Below are 24452 nucleotides of genomic sequence, written 5' to 3'. Positions count from 1 at the left end.
ATCATCAAAGGTCCTGGAATTTATCAAGGGTCCTGGAAAAATATTTGGCTATGCATTGTTTTTGGCTATTGATTTTGTTAAAACAAAACATTTTCATAAACATGAATAATATTACACGAAATAATATGTAACATAAGTAGTTTTTCGCCGAACGGGCTGAGTGACGGCAGCCTAATGTATGTCTCAAACTTTTTTTTGCTACACTGCCTATCTTTGGGCATTCTACATAGGAGTAAGAGACACATTATTGCGCCGAATGATTGTTATATAGGCCTGGAAATTGGGCTAAATATTCTGGAAAAGTTTTGGAAAAGTTTTGGAAATTCATTGCTAAAAATGTGTGGGGACCCTGACTTGAGTATTTCTACATTGCAGTATTGATACTTTTACTTAAGTAAAGAATGTGAGTACTTTTTTTCCACCACTTTGCAGGAGACGCTGCCAGTGCAGGCCTCTCCAATGGCTCCGTCCGACCCAAGCAGCAGGCTCTGCCGCCGTCGGAGCAGAAGATGGAGGAGAGAGGACAGTGGGGCAATAAGATCGAGTTCATCCTCTCTGTGGCCGGGTCCATCATCGGACTGGGCAACATGTGGCGCTTCCCCTACCTCTGCTACAAGAACGGCGGAGGTGAGGGACTGTAACTTTTCTGTTCTACCCCTGGATTTGAACCTTGGGGTCTCCTGCACAAGTGCTGCCATTTTTACCGCTGAGCTGATAGAGCCCTAGCCTGGTTCCAGACGAATCTGCCATTGCAAAAAAAAAAGGCCCGTGGGCCGTGGCAGATTAAGGTCTGGCCCCTCTAAATAGAGATTGGATTTCTCTCCTTCCGAAGTAGTGGGGGACCAATCAGGGCCCAGTATGCGAATATGGGGGCAGGTTTATCACCAGAGGCATTTTTGTGAATTTGTCCCTCGGAAATGCAGGTTCCACACAGAGATTCCAGACTAGTATCTACACAGTGATATCAGTCTGGCCATGCCAGGCTAGATAGAGCCTGCCTGCTTGCTCTGGGGAGAAATATAATTTTGAAAATTTTGTGTCAAAGCAGAAACAGGATCTAAATGTCTCAATAGAAGAGCAGGGAGACCAAATACAACCACTCCAATTGTATGAGTTATATTGTATTAACATACAGATTGGACAAAATGACATTTTATTTACTAAAAAAATTACATAATACAGCTTTAACTCTGAGAGGGGTCCATTTTGGTCCATTTGTCCAGTTATAGATCAACTTGGTTCCATTTGTACAATCCTGACTGTGAAATGAACAGTCAGGATTTTACTCTGTGTGTGTGTGTGTGTGTGTGTGTGTGTGTGTGTGTGTGTGTGTGTGTGTGTGTGTGTGTGTGTGTGTGTGTGTGTGTGTGTGTGTGTGTGTGTACAATATATACAGCTTATACAGGCATACATGCATACATACGTACATGCATGCGTGTATGTATCATGTATGTATGCATGTTTTGTGTATGTGTGTGAGTACGTGTTCAGTTCCATGTATGTATGTATGTACCGGTATGTATGTATGTACATACGTTTTTATGTGTATATGCAGGTGTTTATACGCATGCATGCATGCATGTTTGTTTTATGTATGCAATTGTCTATCAATATGCATTTTTATATATTTATTCTACTGTATGTATCTATGCATATTAAATTCTATGCACGTGTGCATGCATGAGTGCACGTATATCTATGCATGCATGTCCCTGTCCACAAGCCACGTGAATAAGGAGATCATGGGAGATAGTGTGATTTGCATCAGTGATTCTCAACCTTTTGTCATTTCTAGGGCCCCCAGTTTGATATGCATTAGGCCCCCAAAAAAAGACCTCTGGGGTTCCCAGACCCCCACGTTGAGAACCAGCAATTTGCATCACTCCAACAACACGAAACAAAGAAGAACTGAATAAAAGTTATTAGCAGAGTGAACGGCTCCAACGACCCAAGAACTTTGATCAGAGTAGTGTGTGTGTGGGGGCGTGCTTGTCTAGCTGGTATGTCAGAACCCCCCCCCCCACACACACACACACACACCTTTTCTCTCTGTGTGTCTCTGTGGGGTGGCTGGGAGTCAGGGGTCAAGGGTCAAACGGGGTCAGACAGCTGTTGTTGCTGGATCGCACAGCGTGGTGGAAATCTGAGCGCTCTGCACATCCCGGGCCGCCCAGAGTCACTTTGGAACACACACGTGACGTGACGCCCCTGCACACACACACAAGTTGCAAGAGAGCGTGTGTGTGTGTGCAGGGGCGTCACGGCCATTCACTGTGCGTACGACGCGACACCCTCACTCTCACAGATCCATGATTTCATACCCCCCACTTTTAAAAAAAATAAAAAATATATATATTTTTTGATATTGGTAAAATCAGGCAAAAATAAGAATTAAATAACCTAACCCTAAAACCGAAATAAAGTAACCAAAACACGAAAAAAAACTAACAAAATCCGCCCAAAAAACGCAATTTTTTGAAAATACAGAATTTGTTTACATTTGACAGTTACAAATGTTTTTCACGCTTTTTCAAAAATAGCAGATCTACAAGCTCATAGCGCGGCACTCGGTGCCGCGCTATGACCTTGTATATCTGCTATTTTTGAATAGCCAAAGTGTAAAATAAGCGGTATAGTCCACCGAAAGTCCATCCCCCCCACCTTCTGAAAGCCTGTGACGTCCCTTGTGTGTGTGTGTGTGTGTGTGTGTGTGTGTGTGTGTGTGACTGAAGAATGATGATTATGTTTGTTACAAGTCTGTGCTACCAGCCACCTCTGTGGCTTGGGTTCCTCTGACCCTCAGGGACACAGGTGACGAGGTAGATGGTTCAAACAGGTTTATTGCAGAGAGGGGCACGATGGTACAAGCCAGAGCAGATGCTGTCATGACAGAGGCTCTCTCCTGAGTGTGTGTGTGTGTGCGTGGGGGGGGGGGGTGACTGATTTATCCTGCATCAGTTAGATCAGTTTTTCCTGCAAAGGACCCCTAAATTGATATACATTTGGCCGCGGACCACCATTTGAAATGTTTTGTGCCAGGGACCGCCAGAAGCAAAGATATCAGTTAATTTTCGCTTTAAAAAAATAAAAATATTCAAAGATATGCATACTTTTTCAAGGTTTTTCAAAAATAGCAGATCTACAAGCTCATAGCGCGACACTCGGTGCCGTGCTATGAGCTTGTATATCTGCTATTTTTGAATAGCCAAAGCTAAGCGGTTAAAATGATTGTGACGCTATGTTAACTAATTTCGCTGGGGACCCCCTGGTACTCCCTCAAGGACCACTGGTGGTCCCCGGACCACTGGTTGAAAACCACTGAGTTAGATTGATGCACACAACAAGCTCAGAGTATAATTAGTTTGGATTCATGCCAGGTGTGAATGCTTAAATCAGCCATCATCGTCTGCACAGTGTTTTTCTGACATCTTTCTCAATACACATGGGCGAACATGTGTATTGTTGTATTACAACATAGCATTAAAACTGATCACTAATTCATTTTGGAAAAGCTGTAGGAATTATGTGTTCCAGATATGCTTATTAAAGCATTTCTGCTTTCTTAGCTGACGTTTGTATGGCCAAAAGCCCAATAATGGGTCTATAGCCTCGGGATAATGTCAGTTGCAAAGATAATTGGTTTCAATTTGCTTTGCCATTGAGAACCCCACAAAATGGCAAAGTTAGCATGCTTTAAAGCAGGGTTCCTCCACCCTGGTCCTCAGGGACCACTGGTACTGCTGGTTTCCAACTCGACTGGGGAATGAATGTGGGTTCATACTGATAGAGTAGGGTAGAAAACCAGCAGTACTACGGGCCAGGCATTAACCCTTTAAGACCGGGAACGCATCTGTGTCATTTTAAGATTTCTTTGGCTATTCAAAAATAGCAGATCTACAAGCTCATTTAGAAAAATCGTGAAGATGTGTGCAAATCTTTAGTTTGAATATATATATACTTTTTTAAAGCGAAAGTTTTTAACTCAAATCTTTGCTTCTGGGGATTTTACAAATGTCTTCTAAATCCTAAAGTACTTTTTTCAGAAAGTTTTAATTTTCTCTTTTTTTTTTACTTATGTTGCTATATTATCATCAATGGTTTTCAAACTTGTCAAGGACCCCCAAAATAATATGTATTTGTCCGCGGACCCCCTCCCATCTAAAACTATTTTGTTCCAGTGACCCCCAGAAGCAAAGATTTGATTTAAAAATGTTTAAAGATTTGCACAAATGTTCAGGATTTAAAAAAAAAATAGCCCAAAAAAATCTTAAAATGACACGGCTTCCCGGCTTTAAAGGCATTAAAGAATCCTTACTCTAAAGTCCCCTTCTTAACTGTTCCTCTTTGCCCTCCAGGAGCGTTCCTGATCCCCTACCTGATCTTCCTGTTCACCTGCGGAGTTCCTGTGTTCTTCCTGGAGGTGGCTCTGGGACAGTTCACCAGCGAGGGAGGCATCACCTGCTGGAGGAAGATCAGTCCTCTGTTTGAAGGTATAGAACATTGACCCTTTCTGGTAGTAAAGGTGTTTGAAGGTAGAACATTGACCCTTTGTGGAAGTAAAGGTGACTCTGGAAAGCTTGGCATCCAACGTGGGACGTGGTGATAGAAGCAGTTGTTTTAGTGTTGAGAGAGGCCCACAGATTGATGTAAGTTGCTAACGATAACGATGTACGTTTTGTCTGCCCGACACGAGGATAAATGTCTCAACGGAAGTGTACTTTAGCCAAAAATAGCCAAAAATAGCAGATCTACAAGCACACAACGCCTCGCGCTGCGAGGCGTTTTGCGCTTGTAGATCTGCTATTTTCGGCAAAGTGGTTTGGTGTAGGGGGAAAAAGAGCAGACTAATTACAGAGTGAAAGGTCAGGTTTACTAAGTATAGTTTAAGTGCATGGTTAAATGTCTGGAAATACACATTAACATGAATCCAACATGATAGTGCTGTGAAACAAGTCTATGCAGCTGCCGATGAAATCTATGAATAAAGAAATATTTTACACAATATATAATGGGGATCCCCGGTCCCTGCTTTATCTCGCTCTCAGCTAAGGGGTCCTTGGCCTGAAAACGTTGAAGACCCCTGGGCTATGGCATTATATCTGTGCATTAACAGTTGGACATCATGTGTCCAGGTCTAGGTTACGGCATTATATCTGTGCATTAACGGTTGGATATCATGTGTCCAGGTATAGGTTATGGCACGCAGGTCATAGTGACTCTCCTCAACTTCTACTACATCGTTGTGTTGGCCTGGGGCATTTTCTACCTGTCCTTCTCCTTCTCCTGGGACCTGCCCTGGTCCTCCTGCAATAACACATGGAACACAGGTGAGACTTCAGTTATATTAATTAATGATATAGTTTTAACTATAAACATGGAGTTAAAAGGGTTCCAGACTGGCCATAGTCTGGATGATAAATGATACATTCACAAAAAATAACATAGTTATTGACAGATTTAAAAAATATTCAGGAATTTTGTTCCTTATCCTGCTGGCAGTCTACATGAGAAATGTGATCACTGTGGTGGTTTGCTAAATTAGCCACAGACAAACAGACACGCACACTCACACAGCGGCGAAAACATAATCTCCACCTGCCCTGTACTGTGTACAGTAATAAGATCCATGAGTGTGGAGATGCATTGAATGACAGCTGGGCTTTTCCCCCTCAGAGAACTGCGTGGAGTTTATAAGGAGAGTGGACAACGTCACAATGGACCCGAACGCCACCTCACCTGTCATGGAATTCTGGGAGTGAGTTTTCCCGACGCCTAACCTCTACCTCTACCTCTACTACAGTGGTTCTCAAAGTGGGATCCCGGGGCTCCCAGGGGTCCCCAGCTAAATGATTTATAGTTAGGAACCATTTGCACACTCTCAGAGTTAAATGGTGATATTTTTAAGTGATAAGATTTGTAATCATTACTATAGTATTTGTTCATTAACAGTGGGGTCTCCCTATTTCTTCAGCTAGTAAACAGAACATGCATTTTCAGGTTGGGATACCAATTGTATCCATTCAGGAGAGAGAACCCCACAAAGATCATTTATCAGTGTTCCATTTCCAGTTCCAATTTCGTCTGCTCTTTTTTTGTTTTGTTTCATCACTCCCAATTTAACTTGTTTATCCTGTATGAGTTCTCTCTCCTGAAAAAGCTTTTTTTATTTCATATTTTACAAAGAAATATCCCATATCACTTGAACCCTAGCATTCTGTGGGTAACAATCACCGTTAATAGCTGTATATCAGCTATGTTCAGCAAAGACATGTGCCGTAGAGGGAAAAAAGAGCAGACAAAGTACAGAGCTGGCCCCGGTCAACTAAGCATTAGTTTACTAAGTTAAATGAACACAACTGCAACTCTGTTCCTATCTCTCTTTCTCTCTCTCTCTCTCTCTCTCTCTCTCTGTGTGCAGGAGGAGAGCTCTGAGGATATCCCCAGGCATCGACCACATGGGCTCTCTGAACTGGGACCTGGCGCTGTGTCTGTTCATTGCCTGGGTCATGTGCTACTTCTGCATCTGGAAGGGGACCAAATCCACAGGGAAGGTGGGTAGGGGGAGGGTAGCGGGTCTCCAGCAAAATAATCACATCCTCTTATGTGGTGTTATGACAGTGAAACCTTTTAATTGGATGACATCCGGGTTCCTGTTCTTGTTGTCGTTGGGATCAATTGAAGGCTACACTCAAGTCAATAAATATCCAGTGCATGTGATTACCCATCTAGAAAAGGGATTGAAGTGGGTTTTGCATAAACCTTTGTCTCAAAACATTGAATTTAATTAAACGTTATTCTAAATAACACCATAAAAATGCTTTATAAGGCCATCTACTGTACACCACTACAACTATAACAGCAACAGTGGTGAACGATTTAGATATAGTTATAGTGCTTTGTGTGGACGGTCCTTTAGCTTAATCATTTTTTGTATTTTTTTTATTCATTTGTATCAGTGAGGTGAGAGAGACAGCAAAGAGCCGCGGGTCGAATTCGAACCCGGGTCAGCTGCATGAATGACTGTAGCCTTATTAATGTAGCATGCACTTTTACCAGGTGAGGTATCCTGACCCAGCAATCATCTTTCAAAAACGTGTGTCAGTGCAATACCTGGTTATTTCTATGAAATGCTATGTTTTTCTCTTGTTGAAGCAGGGAAGTGTGTGTGTGTGTGTGTGTGTGTGTGTGTGTGTGTGTGTGTGTGTGTGTGTGTGTGTGTGTGTGTGTGTGTGTGTGTGTGTGTGTGTGTGTGTGTGTGTGTGTGTGTGTGTGTGTGTGTGTGTGTGTGTGTGTGTGTGTGTGTGTGTGTGTGTGTGTGTGTGTGTGTGTGCGCGCGCGCGCGCGTTGTGAGCTTGTAGATCTGCCATGTTTGCTGCTTTTCCACAATGAGACAAAATATTAATTAGGACATTCATTCATGAAAAAAACTTTAAAAGGTGAAATATGGAGATACAAGGTTTCTGCCTGACAGCGAGCATATACCGTAAATTTCGGACTATAAGCCGCGACTTTTTCCCCATTTTTCGACTCTGCGGCTTATATAACGGTGCGGCTTATCTATGGATTTTTATAGCTAACGGCCACTAGGGGACCTCCTAAATCTAGGGATTTTACACCCGCGGTTTATAGTCCAGTGCGGCTTATATATGTACAAATCATTCAATTTAGCTGCTGCGGCTTATATTCAGGTGCGGCTTATAGTGCGAAAATGACGGTACATGTGTGTGTGTGTGTGTGTGTGTGTGTGTGTGTGTGTGTGTGTGTGTGTGTGTGTGTGTGTGTACAGGTGGTGTATTTCACCGCCACGTTCCCATATCTGATGCTGATTGTGCTGCTGGTGAGAGGACTCACTCTACCTGGAGCCGCCATAGGAATCAAGTTCTACCTTTATCCTGACCTGGGAAGACTGGCTGATCCACAGGTACCATCACACCCAATATAGACAGACAGACAGACAGACAGACAGACAGACAGACAGAATATCAAAATGCACTAGTGGCAATACACAACAGCATACACCATGGGTCTTCAACAGGGGCCCGGGACCCTACTTGAATTCATGGATATTTTTTGTCTCATTCCTAAGCCAATAATTTGATGACCAGCGGACCGGTAGGAAGCGGTTCTGGTAGGAGACACAAAGGAGACTCTTTGTGTCTCCTACCGGAACCGCTGCCGGTCATCACATTATTGGCTTAGGAATGAGACAAAACAAAAAAAATATACATGCATTCAGGTGTCCATGGACTGACTAATCGATAGGAAGACAATGTAATTTTGGGGGTGAATATCCCTTTAATCTGCATATGTAGTGGGGGGGGGGGGGGGGGGTTTCGCACCTAAAGGGTCCTTGGGCTGAAAAAACGTTGAAGACCCCCCTGGTATACACCAAAAGCCAGCGTTCGTCAGTTGTGTCCGGATTGTTCTGCAACCCCGTGGGCGAGGCTCTCACCAGATGCAGGCATCCCAGGGTTCTGTTCTGTTCTGCTCTGGGCGGTGCGGTGGGGACGGTGTGGTTTGTGTGTGTGACGGCCCATCTGCCGCTCCATGAAAGAGTCCCGGACCACAGGGTTCACCCGGAGGGCCCGGACGCACCGCTGGGCCCGCAAAAAAAAAAAAAGAGAGAGAGATGCTGGTCAGCTATTCGAGAGACGACCCCCTCCACAGTCTTAAACTGGTCCCGGCCGGCTCAGAACAGACACGAGACCAGTCAAATCCTCCGTTAGTTTTAGTCCATTTGGTTCCATTTGTTCATTTTCCGAGTTACGTTAACACTGAAGCCCCATCAAGCACCTTCTCATTCAATATAACATGGTAACTTAACTTGTACTGATAGGTCAGTTTTTATGCACAATATGCAGTGGTGGTACATGTACTCAAGTACTGTACTTAAGTACAATTTTGAGGTATTTGTACTTCACTTGAGTATTTCCAATCTCCAATACTTCTACTCCACTACATCTCAGAGGCAAATATTGTACTTTTACTCCACTACAATTATTTGAAAACTTTAGTCACCAGTTACTTTGCGGATATAAATGATTAGATTATAAAACATACATTAACCACTTTAGTCCTATCTATCTATCTATCTATCTATATATACATTTCTAAACCCAAAACCCCCAAAAAAAACCTGCCACTGTGTGGGACTAAACACAAAAACAACATATCAATGTCACTAACAAGACACGCCACTACGCGCAGTCTGTAGGCCACTTCATACTGCTCAGCACACATCTGCCCCCTCGCAGCATAATTAATTGCGGCCAACACAAACTCACAACATTACAGTCGGCCATGTTGTTCCTTAGCGTCATCGCCGACCACCGCCCAACGAGACCCAAGTGAGGTCAGACAACACACTCCATATTTGGGCATAGCTCCATTGGGAACATCTCCTATTATGGCTTTATATAACCGCCCAACGAGACCCAAGTGAGGTCAGACAACACACTCCATATTTGGGCATAGCTCCATTGGGAACATCTCCTATTATGGCTTTATATATTATAGAGACCAACAAACACAAAGCACCGCGCAGCGGCTAGGGGGGAGGGGCGCGCAGCGCCCCGACCCTCTAGTTTTATACATAGGCTATTTGAAGATAGCCGATCTACAAGCTCACAACGCGTCGCATTGCGATACGTTGTGAGCTTGTAGATCTGCTATTTTCAAACATTTCAGTACTTTTACTTTTGGTACTTTAAGTACATTTTGATACCAATACTTTTGTACTTTTGCCAAATTTTGAACACCAGACTTTCACTTGTAACAGAGTACTTCTACATTGCAGTATTGATACTTTTACTTAAGTAAAACATTTCAGTACTTTTTCCACCACTGATAATATGTATAATGTTAGGGCTGTTAGGGAGTTATGTGATGTCAAAGTGATCTTTAAAAAAATATATATATACTGTATATATCTTCTTTTTTTTTACACAAAGCATTTTCACACGATTGCTTTGAATTGAACATAGACATTTTGCAATGCTGCCCAGATACAGAAGAACATTTAGATAGAATTCTTATTTTCACCTGAGATTTCATTGAACATTTTGACCTATAATGACATGCCAAAAATAGGGATGCCAGGTTGGACGTGGTTAATCAGTAGTGAACCACAAGATGCCTAAGCTCCTAGTGTCATATTGGTTTGTTGGGTCAGTGATTACCTGAAGTTAATGAGACGATGAAAACACTCCACACGTGGATCCTTCTGCATACAAACACATACAATAATACACGTGTTACAAACACACATCGCCACGTTTGCATGTAATTTACATCAGTGGTTCTCAAAGTTGGGTCCAGGGGGTCCCTGGATTTAATGTAATTATTATTATCTCTGTCTAGAAGTTAGCCCAATGAGAGAATATACTGTATAAGAATGATGATTCAGATCACAGGTTTCTCCACTGTTCTCTCCTCACTTACAGTATAGAGACAGTTGTAGAATGCTGTACTTAATCTGATCTAACAAAAAAATATTCTCAAAATATTTTCAAATAGGGGGTCATGAAAATGTTTGAGAACCACTGGTTTATATTAACCAGAAAGTGGGTTCATCATCATCCTCACCTTATATCATGTAGCACTGAAACGGTGCCTTATGCCTTATTTCCCAAGTCAGTGCTTCACAAACGGTGTGTCCATCGGTGCCGTGGGATTTTGTGACAATCACACATTATTATTACAACATATACAACTATGCAAAAATGTTATCAATTATCTTTTAATTCACTATATCAGTACTTTGGGTGCACTCGTTTCCCAATAGACCCCTTAACAGACGACGTCACACTGATAAGAACCAGTATGCGTGCAACCAGTATACGTGCAACCAGTATGCGTGCAATGAAACCCTATCAGGTCTCGCTAGGATGCGCCTCACTAGCCAACACACAAGAGGGGTTGGGGTGTGCTGAAACCAGCGCACCCCAAAACAACAGGTTGGGAATTGATTGCGTGAAACAATAACCTGTGCGTCCAGTCTCAATGTTAGTAAATAAATAATTGGTCTATACAGAGGCACATTCTAAAAATATTTATTTTAACCACTTTCAACCTGGCGTCTTGTAGGTGAAATGTTAAAACTAGAAAAAGTGCTCGGACTTGTGGCCGGACTTCGCATGACGTGTGTGCAGAGGAAAAGAGGGACAGACCGACCGACCGACAAAGCCTCATGTAGGCCGACCCCCTGGGTCTGGCAAATATATATAGATATTTTTTACAGTTTAAAAAAGAATACCGAAAATAAAGATCTATGAGCTTGTAGATCAGCTATTTTGAATGCACGTGTGTCTTGCCCATGGGTGTGCCTTTGGCTCAAAAAGTTTGAAAGCCATGATGTTTATTACGTGTGTTTAGGTGTGGATGGACGCCGGCACTCAGATCTTCTTTTCGTATGCTATCTGTCTGGGTTCACTCACAGCGCTGGGCAGCTACAACAAGTACAACAACAACTGCTACAGGTAAACGCTTATATCAGGACATGGCTGGTTCATTATGGCATTTTAATTAACCACATGAAACCTACCGTCTCTATTGTGAGGAAAAGATTCGGAAATTCGTAGATACATTCGGAACATTAAAAAATAGTAGATCTACAAGCTCACAACACGGCGCAACGCAACGCATTATGAGCTTGTAGATTGCCTAAGAGATTTAGTGTTGAGGGGGGAAAAAGAGCAGGCACTGGGGGACCCAGGTCAACTAAGTATATAGGGTTTAAGGGAGAACATTAAAGCATTTTTACAGACTGGATGTAATGTTTCTATATATTTTAGAGAAAGTCAACAATGACAGGCAATATTATTTATTAATGTATTCATTTCAAAATGTATATAAACCATTTTGGAAAGGAACTATTCCATTGCTGGCTTGCAATTGTTTAACAACAAGAAACTACTGTTTTCCAGAGACTGCGTGTCGCTGTGCGTCCTGAACAGTGCTACCAGCTTCGTGGCGGGCTTTGCCATCTTTTCCATCCTGGGTTTTATGGCGTACGAACAGAACGTCCCCATCTCAGAGGTAGCAGAGTCCGGTGAGTCACCCGACAACCCTAGAGGGGCAACAACCAGGACAGGCCATGATTCTAAGTCTTTGAAAGCTCAAATAAGGCTTTAACCCTAGCAGCCATATTACAGGGGGAACATTCACCAAAAATAGCAGATCAACAAGCTCACATCGCAATGTGTATCGGCCCCTAAAGTGCCAAGTTTCTTTTGCACGTTGCCAGGAGGTCAACTAAAGGCGTCTACATGCTCCGTCCGGTGTCCGAACTTTCTTTCTGGAACTCTTCGAGCTGCCAGCTGCAGTTGTTCCTGGGCAGATGTATTGATCAGATTACTGAGTGGGCGGGTTCTGGCGTTCAGAACACACGGGTTCGGTGGCAGCATGTATGGGCACTTGTCTGTCTGAAGTTCTTTTGGACAGGCCAGCCAAAAGAAAGTTTGGACGTTGGATGGACTGTTTTGAAGCATGTGACTACCTTTAGTGCCTTCATGCATTTTTTCCCCACATGTGTTTTATTTCTTTTGATATTTAACATTATGAATGGAAGTCAAGGACGCTCAGATCGGGTTGAAAACATGCCCAGATTTCAAGAGGACTGACTCTGGACTATTTTATTTGAATGTGTTCTTCTTTCCTGCACCTGTTTTGGATGTGCATAAACTTTTTGCAATTTGAAGCTTTTTGCCATTTGAACGGTTTCCTTATATTTTCAATCAACTGGTGAATTGTCCTGTTTTCATTCAGGTCCAGGGCTGGCGTTCATAGCCTACCCTCGTGCTGTGTCCATGATGCCATTCTCTCCTGTCTGGGCGGCTCTGTTCTTCATCATGATCGTTTTCCTGGGGCTGGACAGTCAGGTATACAGCCTTTACATCATTCTCAAACATTTTCATGTATTTGGCTGTGGACCCCATCTGAGAAATGGTTATTTTCTTATGGTTCCCCCATAAGAAAAGATCATTGTGGTGTTAAAATATTTCTAGATTATTCCGCATTTTTCACAAAGTTTAGAAGTGGTTGACAAGTGGGCGTCAAAATCAATTTCTCCCCTGAGCAAGCAGGTGTGCTCCATTTGCGCAGTGGTAAAAGTGTTTTAGCACTTGTGCGGTGGACCCGGGTTCGAATCGCTGGAAAGGCCATTAATGTTACAGAGTGCAGCTTTAAGTGGTGTTAATATGGTTTTGAAAGTGTGTTGTTGTGTGTGTTGTCAGTTTGTGTGCGTGGAGAGCCTGGTGACGGCCATCGTGGACATGTACCCCGCCACATTCCGACGCAAGAACCGCAGGGAGCTCTTCCTGTTGGTCGTGGCGTTTGTGTCCTTCCTCATGGGCCTTGTCATGCTAATGGAGGTAGGGGCCACACACTTACACACATATTTGCATTATAACTATCAGTGGTGTAAAGTACAGTGGCGCCGGCGCCTGTTTAATTAAAGGACACTGTGTCCCCCGACTATTCAGTCAGTCAGTATTCATTATTTTTAATAAATAATAAAATCAGTCCAGTCCCCCGTACCTCGTGACCACCGCGAGCGCGAGGCGAACCGAATTAACCGAAATAACCGCATTATCCCCCCCAAAAATCAACAAACCCACCCGAAATAACCGCAAAATCTTTGCGTGCTTCCCGCGCACGCACACACGGTCCACATGCACGCGCGCTTCGCGCCCACGTCATATTCCATTCCGGCGCCCCTGGTAAAGTAACTAAGTACATTTACTCAAGTACTTTATAATTTTGAGGTACTTTTACTGTATTGGAGTATTTCCAATTGTCTATACTTTTACTTCTACTCCACTACATCTGACAGGGTTATTTGAAAACTGTAGTTACATTGCAGATATAAATTATTACATTATAAAACATACATTAAAGGTAGGGTAAGTGATAGTTTTTGGTTAAAACAAAAAGTATTTTGTTTTGATTTGATTTGATTTTATTTTGGATCCCCATTAGCTGTTGCACATGGCAACAGCTATTCTTCCTGGGGTCCACACAGAGCAATTAACATACAATTTTCAAAACAATTATTAAAAAAAGAACATGTTTACAAATATCAATATAAAAATACTTGATGGTACAGTGAAATATAAACAATTAAAATGACATTACAAGAAAGTGCTTTAGTCTTTTCTTAAAATGCCTTTTATCCTTAATTTCTGTGATGCATACTGGTAGAGAGTTCCAGAAGGTCATTGCCCTGTACATGACTGTATTCTTCATTGCATTCGTTTTTGGCTTGGGTGCTGTGAATCGACCCATTGCTACATGTCTTGTATTATATTGGTGTCTATCACAGGTATAATGAATATTTTTATATAGGCAATTTGGTTTTTTATTTAAACAAATGTTCCTAAAAAATACAGCCAGACTGGCAGTTAGTCTTTGCTCCACCAACATCCATGACAGATTCTGATGAATTAATAGTGTATTAGATCTAATATTACAATTAAGGGCAAGGCGAGCTGCCTTGTTCTGGGCTATTTGTAATTTATGCTGATCCTTTTTAGCTGCATTGGACCACACAACTGGACAGTAGTCAAGATGGGATATGACTAGTGCCTGGATAACCTGGACAGCCGATGTTGGAGTTAAAAACTCAGCACATCTCCTTATCATGGACAGACCCCCTCCCATTTTCTTCGTTATATTGTCAATATGAGTAGACCATGTTAGATGACTGTCTAACGTTACACCCAGTAGTTTTACTTCATCTACCTGCTCAATTTCTAACTCCCTCAAATATAGATTCAGTTTGGGTTTTGACTTTAGCATATACTGTGATCCAAATACAATTGATTTTGTCTTTGAGATGTTCAGGATCATCTTATTGTTCACCACCCACTCTGATATGCATTGTAGTTCCTTGTTAAGAGCTACAGACAGGTCTTCTACATTTGTAGCAGACATATATAAAGTGGTATCGTCAGAATACATGGCTATATTGGCCCTGTCTAAGACCAGTGGCATGTCATTTGTAAATATGGTGAACAACAAAGGACCCAAACAGCTCCCCTGTGGAATTCCACAATGAATATGTTTAACATCTGAGAGACTTCCATTATAGAATACCCTCTGCGATCTGTTGGACAAATAGCTTTTTATCCACCCTACCGCAGATGGTGTAAAACCATAACAAGAAAGTTTGTCAAGCAGCAGATTGTGATCTATGATATCAAACGCAGCACTAAAATCCAACAATATAGACCCCACTAGTCTCTTAGTATCTGCATTCATTAGACATTCATCAACTAACTGTGTCAGCGCTGTACATGTTGAAAGCCCATTTCTATAGGCATGTTGAAAGTCAGTATTTAATGCATTCACAGAAAAATATGATTGAATTTGGTTAAAAACAATTCTTTCCATTAGTTTAGCAAGAACTGGCAGAATGCTTATGGGGCGACTGTTGACCCCTGTAATGTTTGTTTTAGAATTTTTGGGAATTGGAATAATTTTTGCTTGCTTCCATACTTGTGGACAAACATCCCACTTCAAACTCTGATTAAAAATGTGAGTAATTGGTTTAGTTACCAGGTGTACAGCGATCTTCAGTAACTTGCCATCCAGGTTGTCCAGGCCTGCAGATTTGTCACAGTGTATTGACATTAAAAGTTTCTCCACCTCCTCACAGCTAATGGGTTCAAAACCAAACATACAGACCTTACTTTTCATAATTGTGTCTGATATAGAGGAAACATGATGCACATAATTACAAGACACATCCCTTCTTAACCTGTCTACTTTACTGGTGAAGAAGTCATTAAAATACTGAGCTATGTCAAATGGCTTTGTAATAAAAGCCCCATCAACTTCAATGAAGGAGGAAGCCCTATTAGAACCCCTACCCAGAGCATTGTTAAATGTTTTCCACAGCAGTTTACTGTCAGTTCTTACTTCATTTATCCTTGTTCGATAATAGCATTTCTTTTTCTTTCTGTTCATTTTTGTCACATTATTCCTTAATTTACAGTATATCTGCCAGTCTGCAAGACTTCCAGATTCACTTGACTTTTGCTTTGCAGCATTTCTTAAAGTCATGCTGTTCTTAATTTTATTGTCAATCCAAGGTGATCTTACAGATTTAACAGTTTGTTTTCTAACTGGAGCATGCTTGTCAGCTATTGACAAAAATAACTGCATAAACAAATTCAAAGCCAACTCTGGATTCTCCTCTTCACTTACAGTATACCACGGTATGTTTTCCAGTTCTTCTAAAAATGAGCCCTCATTGAAGTTCTTATAAAATCTTTTATGAATTACTTTTGGAACAGCTTTTGGAATTTTTGCCTTTCTAGTAAAAGCCACTATATTGTGGTCAGTGCACCCAAATGCAACTGAAATCACCTTTGAGCATAGATCAGCTGAATTTGTAAAGATATGATCAATACAGGTAGAGGATATGCCATTTATGGTAGTTTTAATTCTGGTTGGCTGGTTAACTAACTGCCTTAAATTACATGTATCGGCTATAGCATGGAGCGTTTTCTTAAGTGAGCATGTTGGAGAGAACCAGTTGATATTCATATCTCCCATTATATACAATTCCTTGTTACTATCTGATGCTCTATCCAACATTTCACATACAGTTTTTAAGTATTGAGCATTGGAATCAGGTGGTCTATAGCAGCAACACATTAATATAGGTTTAATGTTAGGCAAATGGACTTGTACCCATAGGGCTTCAATGTCACTAATCATAAGATCTTCCCTCTTCTTTACTGGAATATCATTTAAGATATAAAAAGCTACACCACCACCATAAATATTTCTGTCTTTCCTATAGATATTATACCCACTAACAATTAATTCCTTGTCACATGTTTCATCTAGATGTGTCTCAGATATAGCAAGTATGTGAACATTGGACAACAGCAGAGACTCAATTTCATGCACTTTGTTACGAAGACTGCAGATGTTAATATGTGCAATCTTTAACCCCTTCTTAGGTATATTCAGTGCTATTGAATCACCTGACTGCATGTCTTTGTCTTAATATCCATCGCATACACACACACACACAGCTATTCTCTGTTAAAAGGTGTTAAAAGGTTAAAGCACTATATTCTGATAGTAATCATTGCTTTAGAGTGTTTGTTCAGTAACAGGAGTCTCCCCGTCTCTCCAGCTCTTTAATAAACAGAAAATACATTTTCCGGTAGGTGTCAAAATCTCAGCCAATCAGGAGAAAGTACCCATTTTTAAGCTTCATTTTTATAGTGTTCCAGTTCCAATTTTGCCTGCTCATTTCTTAGTGTTATCACTTCCAATTTCACTTTTTTTTAAGTTTAATCTATATCCTGATTGAGTTCTCTATCCTGGTTGGATAAAATTGTAAATTAAACTGAAACTGAAATAAAAATGCATTTTCTGTTTTATAAAGAACTGGAGAGACAAGGAGACTCCTTTTACTGAACAAACACTCTATAGCAATGAGCACTATCAGAATATAGAGCTATTTAACACTTATTTTAACCATAGAAAACCACTTACCCTACCTTTAACCACTTTAGCCTTATTCAGCTTGTAGATCTGCTATTTTCAAACATTTTAGTACTTTTACTTTTGGTACTTTAAGTACATTTTGATACCAATACTTTTGTACTTATACTCAAGTAAATTTTGAATTCCGGACTTTTACTTGTAACAGAGTACTTCTACATTGCAGTATTGATACTTTCACTATGTTAAGTAAAACATTTGAGTACTTTTTCCACCTTTTGGGGACATCAACATTTTAGGATGGCGATAATATGAATGCCATTTGTACAAAAACCGTGAAGCCCAAAATAGCCATTGTACAAGCTCACAACAGGCAAATGCATGAGCAGAGTGTGCATGCGCGCGCGCGCGCGCACACACACACACACACACACACACACACACACACACACACACACACACACACACACACACACACACACACTTCCTGTGGCTGGGGCTGGGGGTCACACCTGGGAGGTTGTGGGAGTATAATCCATGTCAGGATGCTCTGTTCTGGAGAAATAAACTGTTCATGCAGTTCTGCACAGCTGCCCTCCAGAGCTCTCTCTCTGCAGCGTGTTTGTAGGAGAGGATTTTTAGAACCTGCTCTTGGCGTTTAGAGGGGATTCCAGGGGGTTGTTCTCTTTTCTCATTGTTTTTGGGGCCTGATATTTGCTTGATTTGTAGTATTTATATTCTTTTGTTTTGTCTTGATCTGCTCTGTCCACTCCTACGCACTTTCAGAGTTCAATGAACACTCTGGACTGCATACTGTAGAGCAGTAGGCCAAGGACCCCCTAGCTGAGAGAGAGATGAAGCAGGGACCCCCTACTCTATATTGTATAAAATGGTGTTTTCAGATTAAAGTTTTCTTTTACTTAGTCTGCTCTTTTTTCCCTCTACACCAATAGCCTCTTTGCCAAAAATAGCCGATCTACAAGCTCTCAACGCCTCGCAGCGCGAGGCGTTGAGAGCTTGTAGATCTGCTATTTTCGGCTAATGTTCCCCTCAGAAAAGGAATTCTAGGGTTCAAGAGGTTAATGTAAAAAAAAAACGAAATCCTATTACTATTTGGCGGACCCCCTGTAGCAACTCTGAGGACCCCCTAGGGGTCCCGGACCCCCTGTTGAAGACCCCTGCTGTAGAGCACGGCCGATGCCAGATGTATGGGTCTGAGGCTTATTCTGTTTTTGACCATCGATTGCTGATGTTTTGACCAATATTTGTCCAAATATTTTCTAATCAATTATTAAAACTTAGAGTTGATTAAAGTTTCTATTTGAGAACATTTAACTTGTAGGCAAACAAATCAAATGAATTCATTAATTACTTAATTGATTAATAATAAATAATGTTCAGAAATGGCCAATCTGCAAACTCACAACACAACACAACGATACATGGGCTGGACTCGAGTATACCGAAAACAGAGGCATTTATTTAGTATTTACTGTATTTCTGTCCTTTAAAATACTCAGTGTAAATCTCTGTCTCTTCACAGGGGGGAATGTATGTCTTCCAGCTCTTTGATTACTATGCAGCCAGCGGCATGTGTCTTCTCTTCATGGCCATCTTTGAGACCGTCTGCATCGCATGGGTCTATGGTAAGTTGACCTTTGGATGTCCCATAGGTCCTTAGAAGCACCAATTCCATTAGAAATAATAACAAAAAGAAAAGTAGCTTCAGGCCCTTATTGATGGTGTTTTTTTTTTATATATATATATATATATTCTGTAATATAATACTTGACCGTTAGATATATTAATCATTCAAAATGAAAAGATATTAAACATAAAGAAAAGAAGAAGAACTTTATTGACAATATTCAATGCACACTAACTCCGAAGAGGAGAGGAAGATTGGATATTTAAGCCTTGATTACATGATGAAATTAAATTAAGCTATTATAATGAACACTCCCCCTTGCATATTAGGGATTGCTCATAAAATTGGTGGCGTTATCACTTAATTATCACCTAAGACGTGGATTTATGTCACGCAAAATAGGGCTCCCGGTGTTGTAAGTCCTGTCCTTGTTTCTCTCCGTCTATTTTGCCAGGTGCGGATCGCTTTTACGATAACATAGAGGACATGATTGGCTACAAACCAGGACCTTACATCAAGTACTGCTGGTTGTTCTTCACCCCAGCCACATGCATCGTGAGTGTCAGCACAACACGTCGCATCGCGACGGGTTGTGAGCTTGTAGATCTGTTATTTCTGAAAAAATATATTTCGTTTTTTATTTGTCATCTTTTTTTTTGAATCTTCCCAAAATAGGGACATCAGGGTTTATGTGATTAAAGGCTATCTAATTCCAGTGGTGGAAAGTAACTAAGTACATGTACTTAAGTACTGTGCTTAAGTACAATTTTGAGTTTTTTACTTTACTGGAGTATTTCCAATTTGCAATACTTTTACTTCTACTCCACTACATCTCAGAGGCAAATATTGTACTTAAACTCCACTACAATTATTTAAAAACTTTAGTTACTAGTTACTTTGCAGATATAAATTACTATATTATAAAACATACATTAACCACTTTTAGCCCTATTTCAAACATAGGCTATTTGAAAATAGCCGATCTACAAAATCACAGCGTGTCGCATCGCGACACGCTGTGAGCTTCTAGATCTGCTATTTTTTACTTCTGGTACTTATATTTTGATGCCAATACTTTTGTACCTTTTACTCAAGTAACGTTTTGAGCACAGGCCTTTTACTTGTAACAGAGTATGTTTATATTGTGGTATTGCTACTTTTACTCAAGTAAAATATCTGACTACTTCTTCCACCACTGTCTAAATTCTCCCCCCCCCCCTGCAGGGTACCTTTGCTTTCTCACTCATCAAATACACGCCTCTGAAGTACAACAACGAGTATGTGTACCCGTGGTGGGGCTACCTGGTAGGGTGGCTGCTGGCTCTAGCTTCAATGCTCTGCATCCCCATGTGGATGATCTACAAGATCAGCATCACCCAGGGGACGCTCAGAGAGGTGACCCTATCATCTACTGTACCAGGGGTCTTCAACAGGGGGTCCGGGACCCCTAGGGGGTCCTCAGAGCTACTATAGGGGGTCCGCCAAATCTTCGTGTGATATGATTTCGTTTTTTTTACATTCACCACTTGAACCCTAGAATTCCTTTTCTGAGGGGAACATTAGCCGAAAATAGCAGAGAGCTTGTAGATCGGCTATTTTTGGCAAAGAGGCTATAGGTGTAGAGGGAAAAAATAGCAGACTAAGCAAAAACATTTTTTTAATCTGAAACACGATTTTATACAATATAGAGTAGGGGGTCCCTGCTTCATCTCTCTCTCAGCTAGGGGGTCCTTGGCCTGAAAACGTTGAAGACCCCTGCACTATACTTTACAAACTGCTGTCATTTCATTGTTTATTGTTGTTTGTTTATTAGGATTCCCATTAACTTTTTGCCATGACAAAAGCTAAGTCTTCCTGGGGTCCGACACAGTTAAACATTTTAACAGAAACGTTCATTATTACATCAACTTTACAATCACTATAATCTAAATAAAAATGGGGGGGAAAAAAGAAAACTAGTAAAACTAAATCACTTATAACACATTAAACGTTGTGTAATCAAGTGATTAGTACAGGCTTGTTTGCATCAGGTGTTCTTTTAACTTTTTCTTAAAGGTGAATTTAATTATGCACTTAGGCAATGAGTTCCATCCTATTACAGCTCTATAGATGGTAGAAGATTTGAGAAGATCTGTTCTTGGTTTAAGTGTTACCAGATCACTTGAACTGGCTTGTCTAGTCATATGGTTATGTTCATCCACTATGGATCGTACCTGGGCAAAGAAATGCAGGGGTTTTTGGTCAGTTAAAACATGTCTGAAAAAGGTGAGAGTGCGTGAATGTAATCTATTCTCAACATAAGCCATGATAGATTCCTGTACATTTCTACAACATGTGTCCGCTTGGAGCACTGGAGAGCTAATCTGGCAGCTTTGCTTTGAGCCAGGGGTCTTCAACGTTTGTTTACTTGGTCTGCTCTTCTTTCCCTCTACACCAAACACCTCTTTGCCAAAAAATAGCCGATCTACAAGCTCACAACGCCTCGCAGCGCGAGGCGTTGTGAGCTTGTAGATCTGCTATTTTTGGCTAAAGTTCTCCTCAGAAAAGGGATGCTAGGGTTCAAGTGGTTAAGGTAAAAAAAAAAATCACATCACACAAAGATTTGGCGGACCCCCTGTAGTAACTCTGAGGACCCCCTAGGGGTCCCGGACCCCCTGTTGAAGACCCCTGCTTTGAGCTGTTTGCATTGTCATGGGCAGATGGGGGAAGGATGTTAAAACATCTCTTCTGGATCCGAAGAGCAGGATGACGGCTTCCTCTTCTCGTCTTTTACCAGGGGGAATTACAGTTTATGTAGCATTGGAATATTGTTCAAGGTTCTGCTTTATTGGTACATCTTGAGTACAAGAATCCTGGTCTCTATACTGCCTCCCCCTGGTCAGCCGGGGCACCCGATGGAGGGGAACTGGTTGGAATAATGTGTTCCTTCCACGCACTACGTCCTACCGGGGAAACTCCCCCCCTGTCAGGTGATAAGAAGCGGCCTGCTCACTCCTCATGCAGTGAAGGAAGCATGAGTTCAGTTTGGGGCTCTCCCCAGGCTGGCAGAGGGAGAGTGGCACCCAGGATTACAAGCTTAGGCAATTGGCCTAAAAAAAAAAGGAAAAGGTTTTGCTCTCTTTCTTTTGGAAATCTTTTTATGGTTTTATTATTATTATTGTTGCTGTTATTACCTATGGTGCTGCATTGTCTGAAGGACGCCAAACAAAAATACGTTTTACTCTTATGTACCTGCATGTTTTTTGTGAGGGTGCCTACCGTAGGGGACACGGAGAGAACATACAAACTCCACACAGAAAGGCCCTTTCTGACCTTTTGCTCTTTTTGACAAAATGTAATTTGTTTTGAAGGATCGGTATCGGTGTTGCAATATTATTCAGTACCACTAATTGTTTTTTGTGTGTGTCTATAGCGTGTCCAGCTGCTCATCACGCCATCTGATGACTTACCCAAGACCAAACGGGAGCAGGAGAGGATGCTGGCCATTTTTGCTCCTGAGGGCGACGGCACCGCAATGAACAAAAACGGCTACTTCCCTGTGTCTGAGAAGGACTCCAACATCTGAGGTTCCACTGATGAAACTGATGAGTTTTCGATAGCCTCACAAAATGACAGTCTTCAGCTCGTCAAACCCTAGCTTCCTTCCTGAAGCTGACTGCGTGTGAAGCTCCAAAGAACCTATGTACCTTTCTCTCCTATCCCTCCATTGTCCTTTCTTTTTGAGAAGGAGAAAGGAGGAGATGATATGATATACACAGTATGTAGTAATCTGTAGTGTTAGGAAGTACTGGAATACATGTCAAGGGATTGGATTCTTCTGATTACCACATGGACAAAACTACCTATAATATGTTACAGATACTGAAACAAAACACAGTGTTCAACTTTAGAAAAATAGTTAAAAGTAGGGTAAGTGATTTTCTTTGGTTAAAATAAGTGTTAAATAGCTCTATATTCTGATCTCATTGCTATAGAGTGTTTGTTCAGTAACAGGAGTGTCCATGTCTCTCCAGATCTTTATTAAACGGAAAATGCATTTTCAAGTCGGGATACCAATTTTATCCAATCAGGATAGAGAACTCAGTCAGGATACAGATAAACAAGTGAAATTGGAAGTGATGACACAAAGAAATGAGCAGACACACAATTGGAACTGTGACACTATAAAAATTAAGCTAATAAATGGGTTCTTTCTCCTGATTGGCTGAAATTTTGTCACCCTGAAAATGTATTTTCTGTTTATTAAAGAGCTGGAGAGACGGGGAGACTCCTGTTACTGAACAAACACTTATAGCAATGATTACTATCAGAATATAGAGCTTTAACGTTTTAACAAAAAAACTTTTGTTTTAACCAAAAACATATCACTTACCGGTACCTTACTTACTGGATTACAGAGAACCATATTTACTTGGAAATTGCTTTTTAAACTGTACAAACAATTTGTGAATTGGTATAAATATATTGTAAATGTATCTATCTTGTTAGTAAAGGATTTCAGATGAAGTTGAAAGAGGATAACATAAGTGACAGCAATGTTAACAAGTAATTGGATTATATATATAAGAAAGGGACCTTCCCAGCCATGGCAATGTGAAGAATCCAGAAGAATGTTTTAGTATATATAGAATTTTATATATATATATATATATATATATATATATATATATATATATATATATATATATATATATATATATATATATATATATATATATATATATATATATATATATATAAAATTCTCTCTCTCTCTCTCTCTCTCTCTCTCTCTCTCTCTCTCTCTATATATATATATATATATATATATATATATATATATATGAAATTATTGTCACAATATCAACATTGAGATATTTGGTCAAACACATTGATATTTGACTTTGTCCATATGGCCCTGCCCTGGTGATTTATCACTGTCAAGTCTGCCTTGTCTCGCATTATAATACTGAGATTCAGGATTTATGGGTATACAGTACTTTTTCCTTTTTTTTCTCCTTTTTTTTTTTTTTTACAAGTGTCTACCTATCACTCCATCATTGCACAATGGGTATTAAGACTTTGTATATTGTTATATTATTGCTATATGGCTCAAATAATTGTTACGTTTTCCTTCTCTTTTTACAGGAATGATGGTAAACTATTATGCTGTACAGTAGGCTTACAAATGAGAGGCTGTATGCTTGATGTTGCTAATCAATGGAAATGTGTTGTGATGTATGCAAATTGTTCTAGATTATTAGCCTATCATACAACAGATATACGACTAACATGAAATGTGTACAATATAGTTTAATTTTTTTGTGTATAACATTATATGACTGTACAAAGAAATGTGGAT

At 40.7% G+C, this 24452-nt stretch overlaps 2 protein-coding genes across 2 annotated transcripts in view; both read left to right on the top strand.

The window, feature by feature from the left end:
* kdm5a (lysine demethylase 5A) overlaps nt 1-24452 on the top strand; it is a 131321-nt gene that overhangs the window by 47142 nt on the left and 59727 nt on the right. The window lies entirely within an intron of this gene.
* On the top strand, nt 495-22676 carry LOC311039550 (sodium- and chloride-dependent GABA transporter 2-like; the record flags this gene model as incomplete). Its single annotated transcript, XM_084049492.1, has 14 exons — nt 495-627; nt 4356-4490; nt 5187-5327; nt 5674-5755; nt 6419-6551; nt 7787-7921; nt 11374-11477; nt 11925-12049; nt 12766-12878; nt 13233-13370; nt 19007-19109; nt 19566-19666; nt 20336-20506; nt 22524-22676. Exons 1-14 carry the CDS (start codon nt 510-512, stop codon nt 22674-22676), a joined length of 1752 nt encoding a protein of 583 aa, XP_083905618.1. The 5' UTR covers nt 495-509.

Source organism: Gymnoscopelus microlampas (genome assembly GCF_963454915.1).
Source record: "Gymnoscopelus microlampas genome assembly, chromosome: 23".
In the NCBI taxonomy this organism is placed as follows: Eukaryota; Metazoa; Chordata; class Actinopteri; order Myctophiformes; family Myctophidae; genus Gymnoscopelus; species Gymnoscopelus microlampas.
The sequence above is the reverse complement of the archived record's forward strand: the minus strand, read 5'-3'. Positions and strand labels throughout refer to the sequence as shown.